Raw genomic sequence first — 23,414 nt, 5'->3', positions numbered from 1 at the left:
AGTTTTTAACATTATTTTTAAAGGACGTGGGTTTTTTAAAAATGTCCTAAGCGATGTGGATTTTTTACAAAATATTTTAAAGAGACGGGGATTTTTTTTAAATATTTTTAAAAAGCCTGGAATTTATAAAAATATAGTTTTAAGGGACGTTGATTTTTTTAAAAATAATTTAAAGGAACGTGGATTTAAAAAAAAAAATGTTTTAAGGGATGTCGATTTTTTACAAAATATTTTTAAGGGACGTAGGTTTTTTTAAAAATATTTTTAATGGACTTGGATTTTTAAAAAAATAATAATTAAGAGGGACGGGGATTTTTTAGAAGATATTTTTAAATATGATTAAAGGACTTGGATTCTTTAAAAAAATGTTTTATGGAACGTGGATTTTTTAAAGAACATGGAATTTTTTAAAAAAATATTTTTAAAGAATTTAAAAAAAATGTTTTTAAATGATTTTTTAAAATTAAAAAAATATATTTTAATGAATGCGGATTTTTTAAAAAACATTTTTAATGTCTTCTGTCCTTTGAAAACCTGTAGAAGGTATTCTGCCCATAGAAGACCTGTTAAAGGTCTTCTGCCTATAAAAGACCTGTATAAGGTCTTTTGTCCTTAGAAGACCTATAGAAGGTATTATGTCCACAGAAAACCTGTAAAAAGTCTTCTCTTTCCGGTCTTTAGAAAACCTGTAAAAGGTCTTCTGTCTGTTGAAGGAATGAAATAAGTATTTGATTTATAGGTCTTCTATAAGAAGGTCTTTTGTTTAAAGAATATCTGCTGAGGGTACTAAGAAAACCTGTAAACATTCTTCTGTCCTTAGAAGACGTGGAAAAGGTCTTCTGTTCACGCAAGACTTGTAGAAGATATCTGTAGTAGGTCTTTTATCTATAGAAGACCAGTAAAAGGTTTTCGGCATATAAAACACCTGTAAAAAGTATTCAGTTAATAGAATACCCATGGACGGCCTCCTGTTGTTAAAATACCTGTCAAAGGTCTTTTTTCTATGGGAGACCTGTAAGAGGTCTTCTCTCTATGAAAGAACTGTGGAAACATCTTTAAAAATATGTTTTATGGGACTTGGATTTTTAAAAAAATATTTTTAATGAATGTGGATTTTTTTAAAAAACCTTTTTAAGGTCTTCTGTCTTTTGAAAACCTGTAAAATGTCTCCTGTCCATAGAAGACTTGTCAAAGATTTACCGTCTATAGACGATCTGTAGAAGGATTTTTTTTCTATAGAAGAGTTTCTCTTTATGGAAGACCTGTGGACGGTCTTCTGTCTATAGAAGACCTGTAGAAGATCTCCTGTCCTTAGAAGACCTGTTTCCGTCTATAGAAGAGCTGCAAAGGTTATTCGATCCATAGAATGCCTTTAAAAGTCTTCTGTCTATACTAAACATGTAAGGGTTTCTTCCTTAAGGAGTCTTGAAGAAAGCCTTTTGTCTGTAGATGACCGGTAGGACATGTCTTCTGTTTATACATATATGACATGTAGATGCCCTTTTCCCTACAAAAAGACCTGTAGAAGATCTTCTGTCTTTGTATGTTTTCTGTCAAGAGCAAACCTCTAGAAGGTATATTGTCTATGGAATACCTATTGATGGTCTTCTGTTTTTATGCGCGTTCTTCCGCGGTTATTGCTTGGAAGACTTCTTGGAGATTTGATATGTATAGAAGTCCTGTCAAAACTTCTCTGTTTTTAAAACACCTCCAAAACTTATCTTCTCTAAGGAATACCTGAAGTCATGTAAAAGGTCTCTCCAATTTTAATCCTTATCCAACTTAACCTATCTCACTTTTCATAAATCTTCGACCAATCCATTGTCTTAAAGATGTATGGCATTCCAAAAAGGCATGAAAAATAAATTTTGCACCAAACCATATCGAACAAGCGATAACAACAGTGACATTTTTTTCAATTATGACCCCTCGCCCCCACCACACAACTTCTAACTTCTTTTCATCTGCTCCTTTTTTCCTTATCCTCATCCTCCTGCTCCCTTCTCCCCACACTTTCAACTGTAAATAATGATTATAACACTATAACCAACCATACAATCTGCATTGTTTCCATTTTCATGTCATGCTTGAAATAATTTTCATGTGAAAAAAGAAATTCTAAGACAAAAAAAACCATAAATACTCAAAAGCTTTATTTCCCCAAATTGATTTCAACTGCAAGACCCCCCACTCCCACTCTCAATTCAAAATGCTAGTTTATTAAGGATTTTGATGATTTTCATAAGCCAAAACAAGGGTATCACCAGAAAAAAGGAACAGAGAATCCTTTGTTGTCATCCTTTTGTGGCTGTTTTTGTTAGTTGAAGACTCCCCATAAATGACACGTTTCAATGATTTCCGGTCACTTATCGCATGATTTTTTCAATTTTCTATATTGCTTTCCATAAAGCTCCAAAGCGAATGGTGCAAAAGGTAGTGTTGCCATATCAGATTTCAATTTAAAAAGAAAACCTTATTAAATAGAAAAATTGATGATATCTTTAAAAGAAAACTATTTTTTTAAATATCTCTACTCACCTATCGAAGAAGATTGCAGACTGAACAGCTCTGTGCAATTTCCGCTAAAGTTCAACTCATTCCAAAGCTTCTTATAGTTTTTGCTCCCCAAAAGGCTCTAAATGGCAACGCTGCTATTTATATCCCTTCTCCATCCCCAATCATGACTCTAATATCGAATTAATAGGAATGCGATTGATTTCAATTTGAAATTGAAGTAAACGGGCAAGTGGGTGCTGCATTTAACATAAAGTCGCGTGTAATGGTAATGACGATGATGGTGACGACAATGCTGGCTAACGATTACACACACACACACTTTGTTGGCATAGAGGGTGGAGCTGCTGCTGTTGTTGATGTTAGTGGCATTCTAATAGTTTCGAATACATTTCATTGACATGGATGACTGGAGTTGAGTACAACTTAGTTCGACTAAAACCTTCAAAATCCGAACTCATGTCATACATACGCCGCATGTACGTACATATGTTTGTGCTCTCGCTTGCATGTCTGCCGATAATACATTCAATTACTGTCAATGACACTGACGTTAAGACTTCCGCCTACCACTGCTAACCCGATTTGATGAGTTTGCTTGTGCAGCCAGCCGACGAGTTGATGATAGTGTTAATTTTTTAATTTTCTAAAGTTCAATAAAAGGAGGATGGGGAGGGATGAGCTGAGAGTTGAGCATAGTTAGTACTCCCTTGCCTATAGTTAGCGCGAAGTAATGTAATGTGTAAAGCATTTGTAAAACATCTTTCAATTTCTTCTTGGGAATACATATTTTAGAAAATGTGAGAAATTTCGTTGTAATTAGCTGTTACATTTTCCCACACTTTATTTTCGTAGCGAAAAGTGCAGAACATATGGAATAATAGGGGGTGTGTGACAAAAAATTGTAATAAATCATTTGTAAATTCGAACACAAATTTGGGAGTCGTCGTTTAAGTAATTGTTGTCATTATTCAATATTTCAATGATGAGAATTTTTTAGATGTCTGCCTATAGAAAACTTTCGGTAGATGTGTTCTATCTACAGAAATCATGTCCGACTTATATAAGATCTGTACAAGGTCTGCCGTCTACAAAAGATCAGTAAGACACTTTCATTCTGTAGACGACCTCTAGAAGGACAGACAATAAGTTTATGGAAGTTCGTAGAAGCTCCAAGGAAGACCTTCAAAAATATTTTTCTAAAAATTTGCTTTTTGATTGAAGATCTCTGGAAAACCTTTAAAAAATTTATATCTATGGAAGACCACTTAAATGTCTTTTTCTATAAAAGGTCCCTCTCTAGCAGGACTCTCTATGGGAAGTCTCTAAACGGACTTCTTTCTATAGGGAACCTCTAGATCATGTGGAAGACCTTTAAAGGGTCTACCCTCTATAGGAAGCCCTCTTTCACCCAAACATCTTTAAAAAACCTCATTCGTAGATGGCCACTGAGCCTATCTACTCTATCGTAGATGGCCACTGAGCCCCTATACTCTATCTTAGATGGCCACTGAACCCATCTACTCTAACGTAGATGGCCACTGAGCCCATCTACTCTAACGTAGATGGCCACTGAGCCCATCTACTCTATCGTAGATGGGCACTGAGCCCATGACAAAAAATTGTAATATGTAAATCATTTGTAAATTCGAACACAAATTTGGGAGTCGTCTTTTAAGTAATTGTTGTCATTATTCAATATTTCAATTTCAAGGAAGACCTTCGAAAATATTTTTCTAAACATTAGCTTTTTGATTGAAGACCTCTGGAAAACCGTTAGAAAAACTTATATTTATGGAAGACCCCTCAAATGTCTTTTTCTATAAAAAGTCCCTCTCTAGAAGGACTCTATCTATGGAAAATCTCTAAACGGACTTCTTTCTATAGAGAACCTCTAGATGATGTGGAAGACCCTTAAAAACCTCATTCTATAGAAGACCTCTAAACTTCTTTCTAAGAAAAATCTCTATAAAGTAGAAAATTTCCTTACTATAGAAGATCTCCACTGAGCCCATCTACTCTATCGTAGATGGCCACCGAGCCCATCTACTCTGTCGTAGATGGTCACTGAGCCCATCTACTCTATCGTAAATGGTCACTGAGCCCATCTACTCTATCGTATATGGTCACTGAGCCCATCTACTCTATCGTAGATGGCCACTGAGCCCATCTACTCTATCGTAGATGGCCTCTGAGCCCATCTACTCTATCGTATATGGCCACTGAGCCCATCTACTCTATGGTAGATGGCCACTGAGCCCATCTACTCTATCGTAGATGGCCATTGAGCCCATCTACGATAGAGCCCATCTACTCTCTAGTAGACGGCCACTGAGCCCATCTACTCTATCGTAGATGGCCATTGAGCCCATCTACTCTATCGTAGATGGCCATTGAGCCCATCTACTTTATCGTAGATTTCCATTGAGCCCATCTACTCCATCGTAGACGGCCACTGAGCCCATCTACTCTATCGTAGATGGCCGTTGAGCCCATCTACTCTATCGTAGATGGCCATTGAGCTCATCTACTCTATCGTAGATGGCCATTGAGCCCATCTACACATCTATCCTAGGCAACCGAGCCCATCTTCTTTACAAAAGATAGCCAAAGGATTTTTCTACTTTATTGTATATGAACACTGAGCCCATCTACTCTATCGTAGATGGCCACTGAGCCCATCTACTCTATCGTAGATGGCCATTGAGCCCATCTACTCTATCGTAGATGGCCACTGAGCCCATCTACTCTATCGTAGATGGCCACTGAGCCCATCTACTCTATCGTAGATGGCCACTGAGCCCATCTACTCTATCGTAGATGGCCACTGAGCCCATCTACTCTATCGTAGATGGCCACTGAGCCCATCTACTCTATCGTAGATGGCCACTGAGCCCATCTACTCTATCGTAGATGGCCACTGAGCCCATCTACTCTATCGTAGATGGCCACTGAGCCCATCTACTCTATCGTAGATGGCCACTGAGCCCATCTACTCTATCGTAGATGGCCACTGAGCCCATCTACTCTATCGTAGATGGCCACTGAGCCCATCTACTCTATCGTAGATGGCCACTGAGCCCATCTACTCTATCGTAGATGGCCACTGAGCCCATCTACTCTATCGTAGATGGCCACTGAGCCCATGTACTCTATCGTAGATGGCCACTGAGCCCATGTACTCTATCGTAGATGGCCACTGAGCCCATGTACTCTATCGTAGATGGCCACTGAGCCCATGTACTCTATCGTAGATGGCCACTGAGCCCATCTACTCTATCGTAGATGGCCGCTGAGCCCATCTACTCTATCGTAGATGGCCACTGAGCCCATGTACTCTATCGTAGATGGCCACTGAGCCCATGTACTCTATCGTAGATGGCCACTGAGCCCATATACTCTATCGTAGATGGCCACTGAGCCCATCTACTCTATCGTAGATGGCCACTGAGCCCATCTACTCTATCGTAGATGGCCACTGAGCCCATCTACTCTATCGTGGATGGTCATTGAGCTCATCTACTCTATCGTAGATGGCCATTGAGCCCATCTACTCTATCGTAGATGGCCATTGAGCCCATCTACTCTATCGTAGATGGCCATTGAGCCCATCTACTCGATCGTAGATGGCCATTGAGCCCATCTACTCGATCGTAGATGGCCATTGAGCCCATCTACTCGATCGTAGATGGCCACTGAGCCCATCTACTCGATCGTAGATGGCCACTGAGCCCATCTACTCTATCGTAGATGGCCACTGAGCCCATCTACTCTATCGTAGATGGCCATTGAGCCCATCTACGATAGAGCCCATCTACTCTCTAGTAGACGGCCACTGAGCCCATCTACTCTATCGTAGATGGCCATTGAGCCCATCTACTCTATCGTAGATGGCCACTGAGCCCATCTACTCTATCGTAGATGGCCACTGAGCCCATCTACTCTATCGTAGATGGCCACTGAGCCCATCTACTCTATCGTAGATGGCCACTGAGCCCATCTACTCTATCGTAGATGGCCACTGAGCCCATCTACTCTATCGTAGATGGCCACTGAGCCCATCTACTCTATCGTAGATGGCCACTGAGCCCATCTATTCTATCGTAGATGGCCACAGAGCCCATCTACTCTATCGTAGATGGCCACTGAGCCCATCTACTCTATCGTAGATGGCCACTGAGCCCATCTACTCTATCGTAGATGGCCACTGAGCCCATCTACTCTATCGTAGATGGCCACTGAGCCCATCTACTCTATCGTAGATGGCCACTGAGCCCATCTACTCTATCGTAGATGGCCACTGAGCCCATCTACTCTATCGTAGATGGCCACTGAGCCCATCTACTCTATCGTAGATGGCCACTGAGCCCATCTACTCTATCGTAGATGGCCACTGAGCCCATGTACTCTATCGTAGATGGCCACTGAGCCCATGTACTCTATCGTAGATGGCCACTGAGCCCATGTACTCTATCGTAGATGGCCACTGAGCCCATGTACTCTATCGTAGATGGCCACTGAGCCCATGTACTCTATCGTAGATGGCCACTGAGCCCATCTACTCTATCGTAGATGGCCACTGAGCCCATGTACTCTATCGTAGATGGCCACTGAGCCCATGTACTCTATCGTAGATGGCCACTGAGCCCATCTACTCTATCGTGGATGGTCATTGAGCTCATCTACTCTATCGTAGATGGCCATTGAGCCCATCTACTCGATCGTAGATGGCCATTGAGCCCATCTACTCGATCGTAGATGGCCCTTGAGCCCATCTACTCGATCGTAGATGGCCACTGAGCCCATCTACTCGATCGTAGATGGCCACTGAGCCCATCTACTCGATCGTAGATGGCCACTGAGCCCATCTACTCGATCGTAGATGGCCACTGAGCCCATCTACTCGATCGTAGATGGCCACTGAGCCCATCTACTCTATCGTAGATGGCCACTGAGCCCATCTACTCTATCGTAGATGGCCACTGAGCCCATCTACTCTATCGTGGATGGCCACTGAGCCCATCTACTCTATCGTGGATGGTCATTGAGCTCATCTACTCTATCGTAGATGGCCATTGAGCCCATCTACTCTATCGTAGATGTCCACTGAGCCCATCTACTCTATCGTAGATGGCCACTGAGCCCATCTACTCTATCGTGGATGGTCATTGAGCTCATCTACTCTATCGTAGATGGCCATTGAGCCCATCTACTCTATCGTAGATGGCCATTGAGCCCATATACTCCATTGTAGATGGCCACTGAGCCCATCTACTCCATTGTAGATGGCCACTGAGCCCATCTACTCCATTGTAGATGGCCACTGAGCCCATCTACTCCATTGTAGATGGCCACTGACCCCATCTACTCCATTGTAGATGGTCACTAAGCCCATCTATTCTATCGTAGACGGCCAGAGAGTTCATCTTCTCTATCGTAGACGGCCGTAAAGCCCATCTACAGTGGGTAACCATTGAACCTATATACTATACTGTATCACAGATGACCACTCAGCTTATCTGATCCATTGTAGATTGCCACTGATCGCATTTAGTCTATCGTAAGTGGCCACTGAACCCATCTACTCTATCGTAGATGGCTATTGAGCTCATCAAATCTACAGTAGATGGGCACTGAACCCATCAACTCTATTGTAGATGGACCCACCTACTCTGCCATATAGGGACACTGAGCTCATCTAATCCACAGTAGATATGGTAGATGACTTCTAGAATAACTTTTTTTTTAATCATTAATTTGTAATCTATATGTCTTCTTTTTATTGAAAAATTTTTTATGTTCTTCTTTCTAGTAGTTGACCTATAAAAGGCCTTCTGCTTACAGAAAACGTTCTATGGGCAAAAGGTTTGAACTAAACTTTTCTTCTGTCAAGAGAAAAGAGGTTATTTTTCAGAAAGAAGCCTTTAGAAAATATTGCATAAAAACTACTTTCTATAGAAGAACTTCAAACAGTATCCAGGAAAATCATGGGTGGTCTGGGATAAATCTTGGATTTTATACAAAGTTTGCTTTTGATTCCCAACTCCATGTAAAAGCTAAGCAGTTGTGATGCACAAAAGATTTCCTAAAGATACCATTATCCACCATGGGGTTGGCAATCAACAGGCAGGCTGGCAATGGTTTCATTTAAGCGTATAAAATTTCAAATAGAATCCATCCATTCCCATTTACATACTTATATGACAAAGCATTTGTTTCAATTTTCAAAAACTGCCCCTTCTAAACAAAGCACTGAAATTTTTGCACCCCCAAAACAGAAACGTTTATGTTCCTTTTTTTTGAGATCTCATCAAGGATATGAATGACATCAAGGACTTTACGTTTTGAAGTGTACAAAATTAGTTTACTTTTAATGAAAATATCCCTTTCCTATAAAACAACAAAAACAAACGGCTCATTCATTAAACTCTCAAAGACACACAAACAATTGCTATACTCACACACATATTCACACAAACTCATCACAAGCTCTTCAATCATCCCATTAAAAATTGTTTAAAGTTCGTTCTTTATTTTTGGACAGCAAAAATTACAGCAGTTGTTGCTGTTGTTGGCTTAGCTGTTCTAAATCAACAATATTGCCATATCTTTCGTTTATAAACTAAACAAAAAAAAATTAAAATAAAAATGGATGATGCGTCGACCTATTTTAGAGTCCTTGTCAATTCTCAGAGTTTCGTCATCACCAGCGAGCGTCATAGCAACAGCATAACTAGAGGGCGATCAGACCAGTTTGCAATGCAAACACTTTTGACATAAAACTCTGGTGGTTTGTTGTTGTTGTTGCATTTTTAGGGTGGGTAAATTAAATGCGACTATGACAACAATAAGAATAGCAACAGGGGAACACCGCCACCGCACCATAACAAACCATTGTTTGTTTGGAAAGGAGAGAGATTTTGGAGAGAGGGGCCAAGTGATTTGGGGTGGCAATGTTAGTGGCCAACTTCTACTACGAAGTGGGAACGCTCGACAACTTACAACTGACGGATTTGAAACGTTTGAAGACTAGAAAATAATAGAATTTGCACGCGGCATGTCATATTCATGTCCAAAACTGTTCTGTGTCTAAGACAACAAAGAACGAATGAGGAACTCGTACGTACACTGGATGCATTTCACTTTCAAACTTAACTGTGAAAGCCAGGTATTTTCATTTTTGTTTTTATTTTAAATTAGATGACCTACTCAGAAATTACACTTATGCGGCATCCGTGTTCTATTATTAAATTAAAAAAAAAAACAATTATTGGCAGTCACGCAATCAACTTTTTTTGATTTAAAAACTTTCCTTGTAAGCGCTTTAAAAATAGGCAAGAAAATAACGAGGTCAATAAGAAGTAATTCGTCCATTGCATTATTAATGAAATTCGCTGGTAATATGAGGTTTCGTTAAAATCCATTGAAAACTATTTACGACACATATGAACCTTTCAAAATGAAAACTATTATAGGATGATGAATTCAGGGGCCACCAAGTGTGGAGTAGATGAGCTCAGTGGCCATCTACTGTGAAGTAGATGGGCTCAGTGGCCATCTACGATAGAGTAGATGTGTTCAGTGGCCATCTACGATAGAGTAGATGTGCTCAGTGGCCATCTACGATAGAGTAGATGTGCTCAGTGGCCATCTACGATAGAGTAGATGTGCTCAGTGGCCATCTACGATAGAGTAGATGTGCTCAGTGGCCATCTACGATAGAGTAGATGTGCTCAGTGGCCATCTACGATAGAGTAGATGTGCTCAGTGGCCATCTACTGTGGAGTAGATGGGTTCAGTGGCCATCTACCATAGAGTAGATGGGCTCAGTGGCCATCTACTGTGGAGTAGATGGGCTCAGTGGCCATCTACTGTGGAGTATATGGGCTCAGTGGCCATCTACTGTGGAGTAGATGGGCTCAGTGGCCATCTACCATAGAGTAGATGGGCTCAGTGGCAATCTACGATAGAGTAGATGGACTCAGTGGCCATCTACGATAGAGTAGATGGGCTCAGTGGTCATCTACTGTGTAGTAGATGGGCCAAGTGGTCATCTACTGAGTAGTAGATGGGCTCAGTGACCATCTACTGTGTAGTAGATGGGCTAAGTGGCCATCTACGGTGTAGTAGATGTGTTCAGTGACCATCTACTATGGAGTAGATGGGCTCAGAGGCCATCTACTATGGAGTAGATGGGCTCAGTGACAATCTACTATGGAGTAGATGGGCTCAGTGACAATCTACTGTGGAGTAGATGGGCTCAGTGACCATCTACTGTGGAGTAGATGGGCTCAGTGGCCATCTACTGTGGAGTAGCTGGGCTCAGTGACGATCTACTATGGAGTAGATGGGCTCAGTGGCCATCTACTGTGGAGTAGCTGGGCTCAGTGGCCATCTACTGTGGAGTATATGGGCTCAGTGGCCATCTACTGTGGAGTAGATGGGCTCAGTGGCCATCTACCATAGAGTAGATGGGCTCAGTGGCAATCTACGATAGAGTAGATGGACTCAGTGGCCATCTACGATAGAGTAGATGGGCTCAGTGGTCATCTACTGTGTAGTAGATGGGCCAAGTGGTCATCTACTGAGTAGTAGATGGGCTCAGTGACCATCTACTGTGTAGTAGATGGGCCAAGTGGTCATCTACTGAGTAGTAGATGGGCTAAGTGGCCATCTACTGTGGAATAGATGGGCTCAGTGACCATCTACTGTGGAGTAGATGGGCTCAGTGACCATCTACTGTGGAGTTGATGGGCTCAGTGTCCATCTACTGTGGAGTAGATGGGCTCAGTGACGATCTACTATGGAGTAGATGGGCTCAGTGGCCATCTACTGTGGAGTAGCTGGGCTCAGTGGCCATCTACTGTGGAGTAGATGGACTCAGTGGCCATCTACGATAGAGTAGATGGGCTCAGTGGTCATCTACTCTGTAGTAGATGGGCCAAGTGGTCATCTACTGAGTAGTAGATGGGCTCAGTGACCATCTACTGTGTAGTAGATGGGCTAAGTGGCCATCTACGGTGTAGTAGATGTGTTCAGTGACAATCTACTGTGGAGTAGATGGGCTCAGTGACCATCTACTATGGAGTAGATGGGCTCAGAGGCCATCTACTATGGAGTAGATGGGCTCAGTGACAATCTACTGTGGAGTAGATGGGCTCAGTGACCACCTACTATGGAGTAGATGGGCTCAGAGGCCATCTACTATGGAGTAGATGGGCTCAGAGGCCATCTACTATGGAGTAGATGGGCTCAGAGGCCATCTACTATGGAGTAGATGGGCTCAGAGGCCATCTACTATGGAGTAGATGGGCTCAGAGGCCATCTACTATGGAGTAGATGGGCTCAGTGACAATCTACTGTGGAGTAGATGGGCTCAGTGACCATCTACTATGGAGTAGATGGGCTCAGAGGCCATCTACTATGGAGTAGATGGGCTCAGAGGCCATCTACTATGGAGTAGATGTGTTCAGTGACAATCTACTGTGGAGTAGATGGGCTCAGTGACCATCTACTATGGAGTAGATGGGCTCAGAGGCCATCTACTATGGAGTAGATGGGCTCAGTGACAATCTACTGTGGAGTAGATGGGCTCAGTGACCATCTACTATGGAGTAGATGGGCTCAGAGGCCATCTACTGTGGAGTAGATGGGCTAAGTGGCCATCTACTGTGGAGTAGATGGGCTCAGTGACCATCTACTGTGGAGTAGATGGGCTCAGTGACCATCTACTGTGAAGTTGATGGGCTCAGTGTCCATCTACTGTGGAGTAGATGGGCTCAGTGACCATCTACTGTGAAGTTGATGGGCTCAGTGTCCATCTACTGTGGAGTAGATGGGCTCAGTGACGATCTACTATGGAGTAGATGGGCTCAGTGGCCATCTACTGTCGAGTAGATGAGCTCAGTGGCCATCTGCTGTGGAGTAGATGGGCTCAGTGGCCATCTACTGTGGAGTAGATGGGCTCAGTGGCCATCTACTGTGGAGTAGATGGGCTCAGTGGCCATCTACTGTGGAGTAGATGGGCTCAGTGGCCATCTAGTAGATGGGCTCAGTGGCCATATACTATGGAGTAGTTGGGCTCAGTGGCCGTCTACTGTGGAGTAGATATGCTCAGTGGCCATCTACTGTGGAGTAGATGGGCTCAGTGGCCATCTACTGTGGAGTAGATGGGCTCAGTGGCCATCTACTGTGGAGTAGATGGGCTCTGTGGCCATCTACTGTGGAGTAGATGGGCTCAGTGGCCATTTACTGGGGAGTAGATGGGCTTAGTGGCCATCTAGTAGATGGGCTCAGTGGCCATATACTATGGAGTAGTTGGGCTCAGTGGTCGTCTACTGTGGAGTAGATGGGCTCAGTGGCCATCTTCTGTGGAATAGATGGGCTCAGTGGCCATCTACTGTGGAGTAGATGGGCTCAGTGGCCATCTTCTATGGAGTAGATGGGCTCAGTGGCCATCTACTGTGGAGTAGATGTGCTCAGTGGCCATCTACTGTGGAGTAGATGGGCTCAGTGGCCATCTACTGTGGAGTAGATGGGCTCAGTGGCCATCTACTGTGGAGTAGATGGGCTCAGTGGCCATCTACTGTGGAGTAGATGGGCTCAGTGGCCATCTACTGTGGAGTAGATGGGCTCAGTGGCCATCTACTGTGGAGTAGATGGGTTCAGTGGCCGTCTACTGTGGAGTAGATGGGTTCAGTGGCCGTCTACTGTGGAGTAGATAGGCTCAGTGGACATCTACTGTGGAGTATATTTTGTCAGTAGACACATACGATAGAGTAGATGGGCTCAGTAGACATCTACGATAGACTAGATGTGCTCAGTGACCATCTACTGTGGGGTAAATGGCCATCTACGGTGTAGTAGATGTGCCCAGTGGCCTTTTACGATGGACTAGATGGGCTCAATGGCGATGGAGTAGATGACCCAGTGGCCATAGTAGTGACGGTAGCTTTTCATCTTTAATTGGTATAACATTCCCTCTCCATAATCCACCTCCGCAACAAGAACACTACGATCGCAGCATGTGGTACCAAAATCCCACTTCAAACCACTGTTCATCCCTTTTTTCAACTTTGCAATGGACAAGCGTACGGATAAGAGCATTAACTTCACAGTTTTATATAATTAAAAAAATGTATAAAGCCGGGAAGAAACCACGAAGTGTGAGTGCAAAATATCTATGGCGATTTTGTATTTTTTGATGATTTGGGTTGTGTGTTTTTTATTCTACATAATTTTTATGCGGAACAGCATTAACGTCAAACGGAGTTGCATTATAAAACCAATGCCAACGAAGCGTGAAAAAAACGCTTGGCAAAATTTTTAAGGGTTAGTTTTTACACACATTAAATGTTGCCACTGGCACCGCGTCAGTAGTTTGGCAAATTTCATGCAAAAATTGCATGGTTAGGGTCAGTTGGATGATGATTCACCCGCCATCCATCCACCACAGGAGAGACAGCCACCACTATCAACCAACCACGCCGTGTTCTTGTAACCGGTGTTTGTTTGCCAAATACTCAAAATGTTGGCGTTTAAATTAAGCAGAAATTTGGAAAATGTCAGGGCACGCGTGTAAACACATAATAATCCTTGGCTTAACAAGGACAGTCACTTCCTTGTGGCAATATGTTTGCAGGCCATAACGGTGACGGACAGACGGGTGCAGCTCTCTACTGCTTTCTGTTGTTTTGTTGTTCGCATTAGCAGAAGGAGCTTTAGTTAAATACGTAAAGCTAATTTATTTTCTATAAATTGTTGTTCTTTATTATGGGTAGGAAGGACTCTTACCTCTTCCGTTCTGCCTCGTGCTTTATGTTTCTTCATACTTGGCATATTTCTTGTTGTTTTTGTGTTTCTTTATTCCTTTGAACTTTTTGAAGAAAGGCAAAAAAATGAAACGAATTCAAGTATCTCCACTCCTGGTGGCATTCCTGAGTGGGGTTTGTATGTTGTTGATTGGTGTTGCTGTTGTTGTTGTGGCTGGCTGGCTGCTGCTGCCACCATTTGTTTCCTTTCACATCCTCCTCCGCATCAGCGTCATCATTGAGTGAGTGATGTTTGTTGCTTTTGTTGTTGTTTTTTATTTGTTTGTTGGTGCTACTGCTTCCACTCACTACTCGCATCGTGGAAAAGCATTTTCTTGCTTCATTTTATTTCAATGGAGAAAGAAGAAGCCTGCAAATAAGTGTCTGTTTATTAGGTATTACTTTGGCTGGCAGTTGTTCTTCCTTTCGGCTAGGAGTGCCAACCTTTTGAAGGAAACACAAAACAATGCCCTACCATTTTATGGTCTCTGAAACAGTGGGTGTTTCTTGGCATTATCTTTACTTCGCCAGTGCTCCGTCTGCCAGGCCACCATATCTTAATAGCCATGTGTGTGCGCCAAATGCTTGTTGAAACACTTCTTCACTTCATCATCAACAGAGATACTTGAGATTTCCCCCCTTTGTCAATTTGCATTGAGACGAGATTCGCAACATTCATAAATGCTGACATAGACACATAATAACCATTCAAATGTCCAATTGATTTCAAATAATAATGAACCAAAACGCAAAATCTGAAGAGTTCTTTCAATTCATTCAGACATACATAGCTGGGTATTTATGAATGTAAATTAGTATACTTAAGTTGTGCCCTGGAGGAGGCTGGGTAATTTAAAAACGCAAAAGTTTAAAGACTTGAGTAAAATGTTCGCCTGAGGTGTTCGGAAATTACGAGGAGAGTTGTTTTAAAGAAGGAAGACATGTTGGACTGACTTGAGGGTAAACTGAATGTTCCCTATGTCCATTTACCCTATTATAGATAGCCTTTGAGCCAATCTGTTCATTAGATGATAGTCTTTGAGCCCATTGAGGCCATCTACTCTACAGTAGACGACGATTGAACCCATCCACTCTACACCAGATGGACATTGAACCAATCTACTCTACAGTAGATGGCCATTAAGCCCATCTACTCTATAGTAGATGGCCATTAAGCCCATCTACTCTACAGTAGATGGCCATTAAGCCCATCCATTCTATAGTAGATGGCCATTAAGCCCATCTACTCTACAGTAGATGGCCATTAAGCCCATCTACTCTACAGTAGATGGCCATTAAGCCCATCTACTCTACAGTAGATGGCCATTGAGCCCATCTACTACACAGTCCATGGCCACTGAGCCCATCTACTATACAGTAGATGGCTACTGTGCCCATCTACAACACAGTAGATGGCCACTGTGCCCATCTACAACACAGTAGATGGCCACTGTGCCCATCTACAACACAGTAGATGGCCACTGAGCCCATCTACTACACAGTAGATGGCGACTGAGCTTATCTACTACACAGTAGATGGCCACTGAGTCTATCTACTACACAGTAGATGACCACTGAGCCCATCTACTACACAGTAGATGATCACTGAGCCCATCTACCACACAGTAGATGGCCACTGTGCCCATCTACAACACAGTAGATGGCCACTGTGCCCATCTACAACACAGTAGATGGCCACTGTGCCCATCTACAACACAGTAGATGGCCACTGTGCCCATCTACAACACAGTAGATGGCCACTGTGCCCATCTACAACACAGTAGATGGCCACTGTGCCCATCTACAACACAGTAGATGGCCACTGTGCCCATCTACAACACAGTAGATGGCCACTGTGCCCATCTACAACACAGTAGATGGCCACTGTGCCCATCTACAACACAGTAGATGGCCACTGTGCCCATCTACAACACAGTAGATGGCCACTGAGACCATAAAGTACACAATATATGGCCACTGAGCAAAGCTACCACTGAGCAAAGCTACTACATAGTAGATGACCACTGAGCCCATCTACTACACCGTAGATGGCCACTGAGCCCATCTACTACACCGTAGATGGCCACTGAGCCCATCTACTACACCGTAGATGGCCACTGAGCCCATCTACTACCCCGTAGATGGCCACTGAGCCCATCTACTACACAGTAGATGGCCACTGAGCCCACCTACTACACAGTAAATGACCACTGAGCCCATCTACTACACATTAGATGACCACTGAGCCCATCTACTCCACCGTAGATGGCCAGTGAGCCCACCGTAAATGGCCACTGAGTCCATCTACTACACATTAGATGGCTGATGACTGAGCCCATCTACTCCACCGTAGATGGCCACTGAGCCCATCTTCTACACAGTAGATGACCACTGAGTCCATCTACTACACAGTAGATGGCTACTGAGCCCATCTACACTACACAGTAGATGGCCACTGAGCCCATCTACTGCACAGTTGATGGCCATTAAGCCCATCTACTCCACCGTAGATGGCCAGTGAGCCCACCGTAAATGGCCACTGAGTCCATCTACTACACATTAGATGGCTACTGAGTCCATCTACTACACAGTAGATGGCCACTGAGCCCATCTACAACACAGTATATGACCACTGAGTCCATCTACAACACAGTATATGACCACTGAGTCCATCTACTACACTGTAGATGGCCACTGAGCCCACTTACTACACAGTAGATGACCACTGAGCCCATCTACTACACATTAGATGGCCACTGAGCCCATCTACTCCACCGTAGATGGCCAATGAGCCCACAGTAGATGGCTACTGAGCCCATCTACTACACAGTAGATGGCCACTGAGCCCATCTACTGCACAGTTGATGGCCATTAAGCCCATCTACTCCACCGTAGATGGCCAGTGAGCCCACCGTAAATGGCCACTGAGTCCATCTACTACACATTAGATGGCTACTGAGTCCATCTACTACACAGTAGATGGCCACTGAGCCCATCTACAACACAGTATATGACCACTGAGTCCATCTACAACACAGTATATGACCACTGAGTCCATCTACTACACTGTAGATGGCCACTGAGCCCACTTACTACACAGTAGATGACCACTGAGCCCATCTACTACACATTAGATGGCCACTGAGTCCATCTACTCCACCGTAGATGGCCAGTGAGCCCACAGTAGATGGCTACTGAGTCCATCTACTACACAGTAGATGGCCACTGAGCCCATCTACTACACAGTAGATGAGCACTGAGTCCATCTACTACACAGTAGATGGCTACTGAGCCCATCTACTACACAGTAGATGGCCACTGAGCCCATCTACTGCACAGTTATATATACGTTACCGTAGATGGCATTAATCCCATTACTCTGCCGTAAGTGATCATTTAGCCAATCTACTCTATAGTAGATGGCGATTGATCCCATCTACTCTACAGTAGATAGCCACTGAGCCCAGTAGATGACGTTAAAGTCCATCTACGCAATAATAGATGGTCTCGGAGCCCATTTGCGCTGTGATAGATAGATGTCCATTTACCCTATTATAGATAGCCTTTGAGCCAATCTGTTCATTAGATGATAGTCTTTGAGCCCATTGAGGCCATCTACTCTACAGTAGACGACGATTGAACCCATCCACTCTACACCAGATGGACATTGAACCAATCTACTCTACAGTAGATGGCCATTAAGCCCATCTACTCTATAGTAGATGGCCATTAAGCCCATCTACTCTACAGTAGATGGCCATTAAGCCCATCCATTCTATAGTAGATGGCCATTAAGCCCATCTACTCTACAGTAGATGGCCATTAAGCCCATCTACTCTACAGTAGATGGCCATTAAGCCCATCTACTCTACAGTAGATGGCCATTGAGCCCATCTACTACACAGTCCATGGCCACTGAGCCCATCTACTATACAGTAGATGGCTACTGTGCCCATCTACAACACAGTAGATGGCCACTGTGCCCATCTACAACACAGTAGATGGCCACTGTGCCCATCTACAACACAGTAGATGGCCACTGAGCCCATCTACTACACAGTAGATGGCGACTGAGCTTATCTACTACACAGTAGATGGCCACTGAGTCTATCTACTACACAGTAGATGACCACTGAGCCCATCTACTACACAGTAGATGATCACTGAGCCCATCTACCACACAGTAGATGGCCACTGTGCCCATCTACAACACAGTAGATGGCCACTGTGCCCATCTACAACACAGTAGATGGCCACTGTGCCCATCTACAACACAGTAGATGGCCACTGTGCCCATCTACAACACAGTAGATGGCCACTGTGCCCATCTACAACACAGTAGATGGCCACTGTGCCCATCTACAACACAGTAGATGGCCACTGTGCCCATCTACAACACAGTAGATGGCCACTGTGCCCATCTACAACACAGTAGATGGCCACTGTGCCCATCTACAACACAGTAGATGGCCACTGAGACCATAAAGTACACAATATATGGCCACTGAGCAAAGCTACCACTGAGCAAAGCTACTACATAGTAGATGACCACTGAGCCCATCTACTACACCGTAGATGGCCACTGAGCCCATCTACTACACCGTAGATGGCCACTGAGCCCATCTACTACACCGTAGATGGCCACTGAGCCCATCTACTACCCCGTAGATGGCCACTGAGCCCATCTACTACACAGTAGATGGCCACTGAGCCCACCTACTACACAGTAAATGACCACTGAGCCCATCTACTACACATTAGATGACCACTGAGCCCATCTACTCCACCGTAGATGGCCAGTGAGCCCACCGTAAATGGCCACTGAGTCCATCTACTACACATTAGATGGCTGATGACTGAGCCCATCTACTCCACCGTAGATGGCCACTGAGCCCATCTTCTACACAGTAGATGACCACTGAGTCCATCTACTACACAGTAGATGGCTACTGAGCCCATCTACACTACACAGTAGATGGCCACTGAGCCCATCTACTGCACAGTTGATGGCCATTAAGCCCATCTACTCCACCGTAGATGGCCAGTGAGCCCACCGTAAATGGCCACTGAGTCCATCTACTACACATTAGATGGCTACTGAGTCCATCTACTACACAGTAGATGGCCACTGAGCCCATCTACAACACAGTATATGACCACTGAGTCCATCTACAACACAGTATATGACCACTGAGTCCATCTACTACACTGTAGATGGCCACTGAGCCCACTTACTACACAGTAGATGACCACTGAGCCCATCTACTACACATTAGATGGCCACTGAGCCCATCTACTCCACCGTAGATGGCCAATGAGCCCACAGTAGATGGCTACTGAGCCCATCTACTACACAGTAGATGGCCACTGAGCCCATCTACTGCACAGTTGATGGCCATTAAGCCCATCTACTCCACCGTAGATGGCCAGTGAGCCCACCGTAAATGGCCACTGAGTCCATCTACTACACATTAGATGGCTACTGAGTCCATCTACTACACAGTAGATGGCCACTGAGCCCATCTACAACACAGTATATGACCACTGAGTCCATCTACAACACAGTATATGACCACTGAGTCCATCTACTACACTGTAGATGGCCACTGAGCCCACTTACTACACAGTAGATGACCACTGAGCCCATCTACTACACATTAGATGGCCACTGAGTCCATCTACTCCACCGTAGATGGCCAGTGAGCCCACAGTAGATGGCTACTGAGTCCATCTACTACACAGTAGATGGCCACTGAGCCCATCTACTACACAGTAGATGAGCACTGAGTCCATCTACTACACAGTAGATGGCTACTGAGCCCATCTACTACACAGTAGATGGCCACTGAGCCCATCTACTGCACAGTTATATATACGTTACCGTAGATGGCATTAATCCCATTACTCTGCCGTAAGTGATCATTTAGCCAATCTACTCTATAGTAGATGGCGATTGATCCCATCTACTCTACAGTAGATAGCCACTGAGCCCAGTAGATGACGTTAAAGTCCATCTACGCAATAATAGATGGTCTCGGAGCCCATTTGCGCTGTGATAGATAGCCACTGAGCCCATATACGCTGTACTAGATTGTTCCGAAGCCCATTATACAATAGTAGATGACCTTCGAAACCATCCACAATATAGTAGATTACCACCGAGCCCATGTACTCTTCGCATATGACCACTGTAACCATCTGTTTACAGTGTAACCATCTGTTTACAGTGTACAGATATACCGCCTGAAAGTATGCACCCAAGGCTTATAAATCATTCACAACTCGCTTGTTATTGATGTTAGACATGAAGTATAGATGGCGTTGTTATTCCATACATTATTTTGAATCTTTTTGGAACTTTTTGTACCTATCGAATCTTTTGAATCTTTTTGGAACTTTTTGTACCTATCGATAATGTAGAAGGCATGTCTTAACTTGCACATCCACATCTATAGGACGCCTTTTTAAAATTCTACTTTCAGTCGCTAGGTGAATGTTGCTGATCAACCCATTATTTGAAAGATTTACAAATTTGCCCTCATATATGTAAATTATAGCATCTTGTCTGCTACTTGTCCCCATCTACCAAGTTGGTCTTGTTTAAACTGTCCTCCTTCATACCCCACTAAGCCCATTCGGGGCATTATCCTTTCATTTTGCCACAAATTGCCTTAACTAAATTTAGCTATTTAGGCCACTTACACAGTTACAACTTTAAATGATTTAAAATGACTCTCTTCGTCCCCGAAACTCGAATCCATGTCAAACATAAGTTACATTTAATTCGCCTATCTGCTCATTCCGATGTTTACACAACTGCACAACGACGACCAGAGATAGTCCTCGTTTACAAAGTTATTTAGGTTTAATTAAAGTTTTAAAATGTTAAACTTCCCTAAGCAGGCAAGCCGGTAGTCATGATATCAGCTAGAAAACATCAGGCAGAAAAATGATTTGAGAAGTTGGTTCCCCCTCCGAAAAAACACACACATATAGTGGACGTGGCTATGCTGTTGGAGGCTATTTTGCTGGTGTTCATGTGAGAAAAGTTTTAAATTGAATTTTATTTTGGGCAAGGAGTTTTAACAAAGTCCGTGTTGCTGTTCATGTGGATCTGTTTATTTTTGTCCTCTGCACTACTAAAATTCTGTTAAATGTGTGTTTTGGTTTAACAGCGATAATATTCTTAAAACAACATTTCTTTTGAGGTTATTTGTAATTTATACGCTTCCATCTCTTCCTTGGTGAATTTATATCCTTTACAATCTCTCTTTACTCTTTCTCCCCATTTCATTGCCATTTTGTTTGTTCCACTTTGTTCCCTGTGTGCCATTGTCCTTTGTGGATAAGAGAGCATGGACTTTTTTCAATTTCTCCATGGAGAGAGGGCGCTTGTGTTTTTCGTTTTGTTTTGGTCTGGCAGGATAAATGTGCGGCATGTTCCTTGGTTTCCGGTATTTTGAACTGTTGTTATTTTATTATTTTGCCCTTCCATTTCTCTGCGGAATGTTTCATTTCACATCACATGCTGATGCTTCCGCCACCACTCTCTCTGTTTTTTTTTTCTTCTCACGAGACTTTTGTGACATCCCCCAAAAAGTGCGGCGACCATGAATGGTTGGTTCGTTGTTGTTTCGGTAGTTTTCAATGTTCTTCCTCTGTTCAGTTCAGTGCCGGCTTTATTGAATGTCTCATCTCTGGAAGTTTTTGTCCGTTGTTCGCCGGGGTCATGTGGTAAAGTGTTGTAGACGCGTTACAATGTCGTCTCGCCCAGTGTAAAACGGGTAGAGTGAGCGCGAGTGCTGCTGCTGATGTTATCGTCATTTCGGGTTGTTGTATTTTTTCCCTTTCAACTTTAATTCGAAAACATTAACAAAAAACACGAATAATTTTTTGTGGTGGAATAGTAAATGAGTTCTACGACTCGCCTGTCGTTAGTGAAATTTATAACTTATGTTTGGCAAAGTTTTATTGCACGGCGGTGTTGTTTTTTTATACAAGACGTTGGCGGCGGCGGCGACACCTAGTTTTGGTGTGGGTGAAAAAATATAAATTTTTGTGTTTCATTGTTAAACCTTGGAGGAAAGTTTTCCTCTCTCTCTTTGTGTTTTGAAAAAGGAAAAGTCATTGCTTTCTTTTATCCTTTTGTGCCGCCATTGTGAGTGCGAATGTTTGTTTGCAAGGAGTGCATAAAGTGAAACAAAAACAACAACAAATACATGCTGTGCATTTTTTCCAGACGGAATTATGTGCTTGACTTTTCCGATTCGGGTTCCTTGAACGCCATACATCCTTCCAACCATCCATCTGTGTTTTGACGGGCGTTGTTGCCTCCGTTACAACAAAGGCGAGACATTTCGTAAATTTCGATAATTTTTTTGTTTGGATTGAACGCTGTTCGCGACAAAGAAACGCAAAACATAACCATGGTAAGGATATAATAATTTTGGCCAGACATTACAGCAACCCTCCCTAAAATTTAAGTTTGTATAAAATTGCATGTGGTTGATTTATAAATTATTGGTAAACGTGCGGGTAACCGGTTGAACTTTTTTCCTTGTCTGCAAAGCATTTATCATATGTTGCTTCAACCTTGATCTTAATGGGTTTGTTTGGATGTTTGTTGCAAGATGTCGTCTGGTCAGGTCGCTGTATCAGAAACAGCTGCTGCGAATGAATTGTGAATTGCTATATTATCCTTATTTAAGATGAAAATAAAAAATAAAGGACGAATGGCATCTTGTCTTTAAGGTAATTGCAGTAATGGAAAAAAAAAGATAGTGGATTTATGGTGATAACAAGTGTAAGATGCACAAGTTGAAAACTGCAATCGCCGATAATACGTAACGTGAACTTGAATTTTTAAGGAAGATTTTTACCCAATGAATTTCGAAAGTTGTAATTTTATACCCTCACCCTTTAGGCATAAAGAGGGTATATACTAGGGTAGGCCGAAGCGATTTGTATGGAAGGAAAAAATGTTAGTGGGCGCCTAGAGTTTCTGATTCTTGGGATTGTACAGAGCATAAAAGTCTATTAGACGTCGATATGGTCTAATAGACTTTTATAATAGTATGCTAAGTCTAAAAA

At 43.2% G+C, this 23,414-nt stretch overlaps 1 protein-coding gene across 3 annotated transcripts in view; it reads left to right on the top strand.

The window, feature by feature from the left end:
• LOC141406439 (uncharacterized) overlaps nt 1–23,414 on the top strand; it is a 365,311-nt gene that overhangs the window by 299,673 nt on the left and 42,224 nt on the right. The window contains exon 1 of one of the 3 annotated variants that reach the window (XM_073991890.1): nt 21,985–22,753. The exons of the other annotated variants lie outside the window; for them this stretch is intronic. Coding sequence (XP_073847991.1) covers nt 22,751–22,753 — 3 coding nt within the window. The 5' untranslated portion in view covers nt 21,985–22,750. Of the gene's footprint in view, nt 1–21,984; nt 22,754–23,414 lie in introns of those variants that run through there. 3 annotated transcript variants of the gene reach the window in all.

The sequence above is a fragment of the Musca autumnalis genome, unplaced genomic scaffold (assembly GCF_047663935.1).
Source record: "Musca autumnalis isolate F117 unplaced genomic scaffold, ASM4766393v1 scaffold_5, whole genome shotgun sequence".
Taxonomy (NCBI): Eukaryota; Metazoa; Arthropoda; class Insecta; order Diptera; family Muscidae; genus Musca; species Musca autumnalis.
This window is presented reverse-complemented; position numbering and strand designations above follow the sequence as displayed.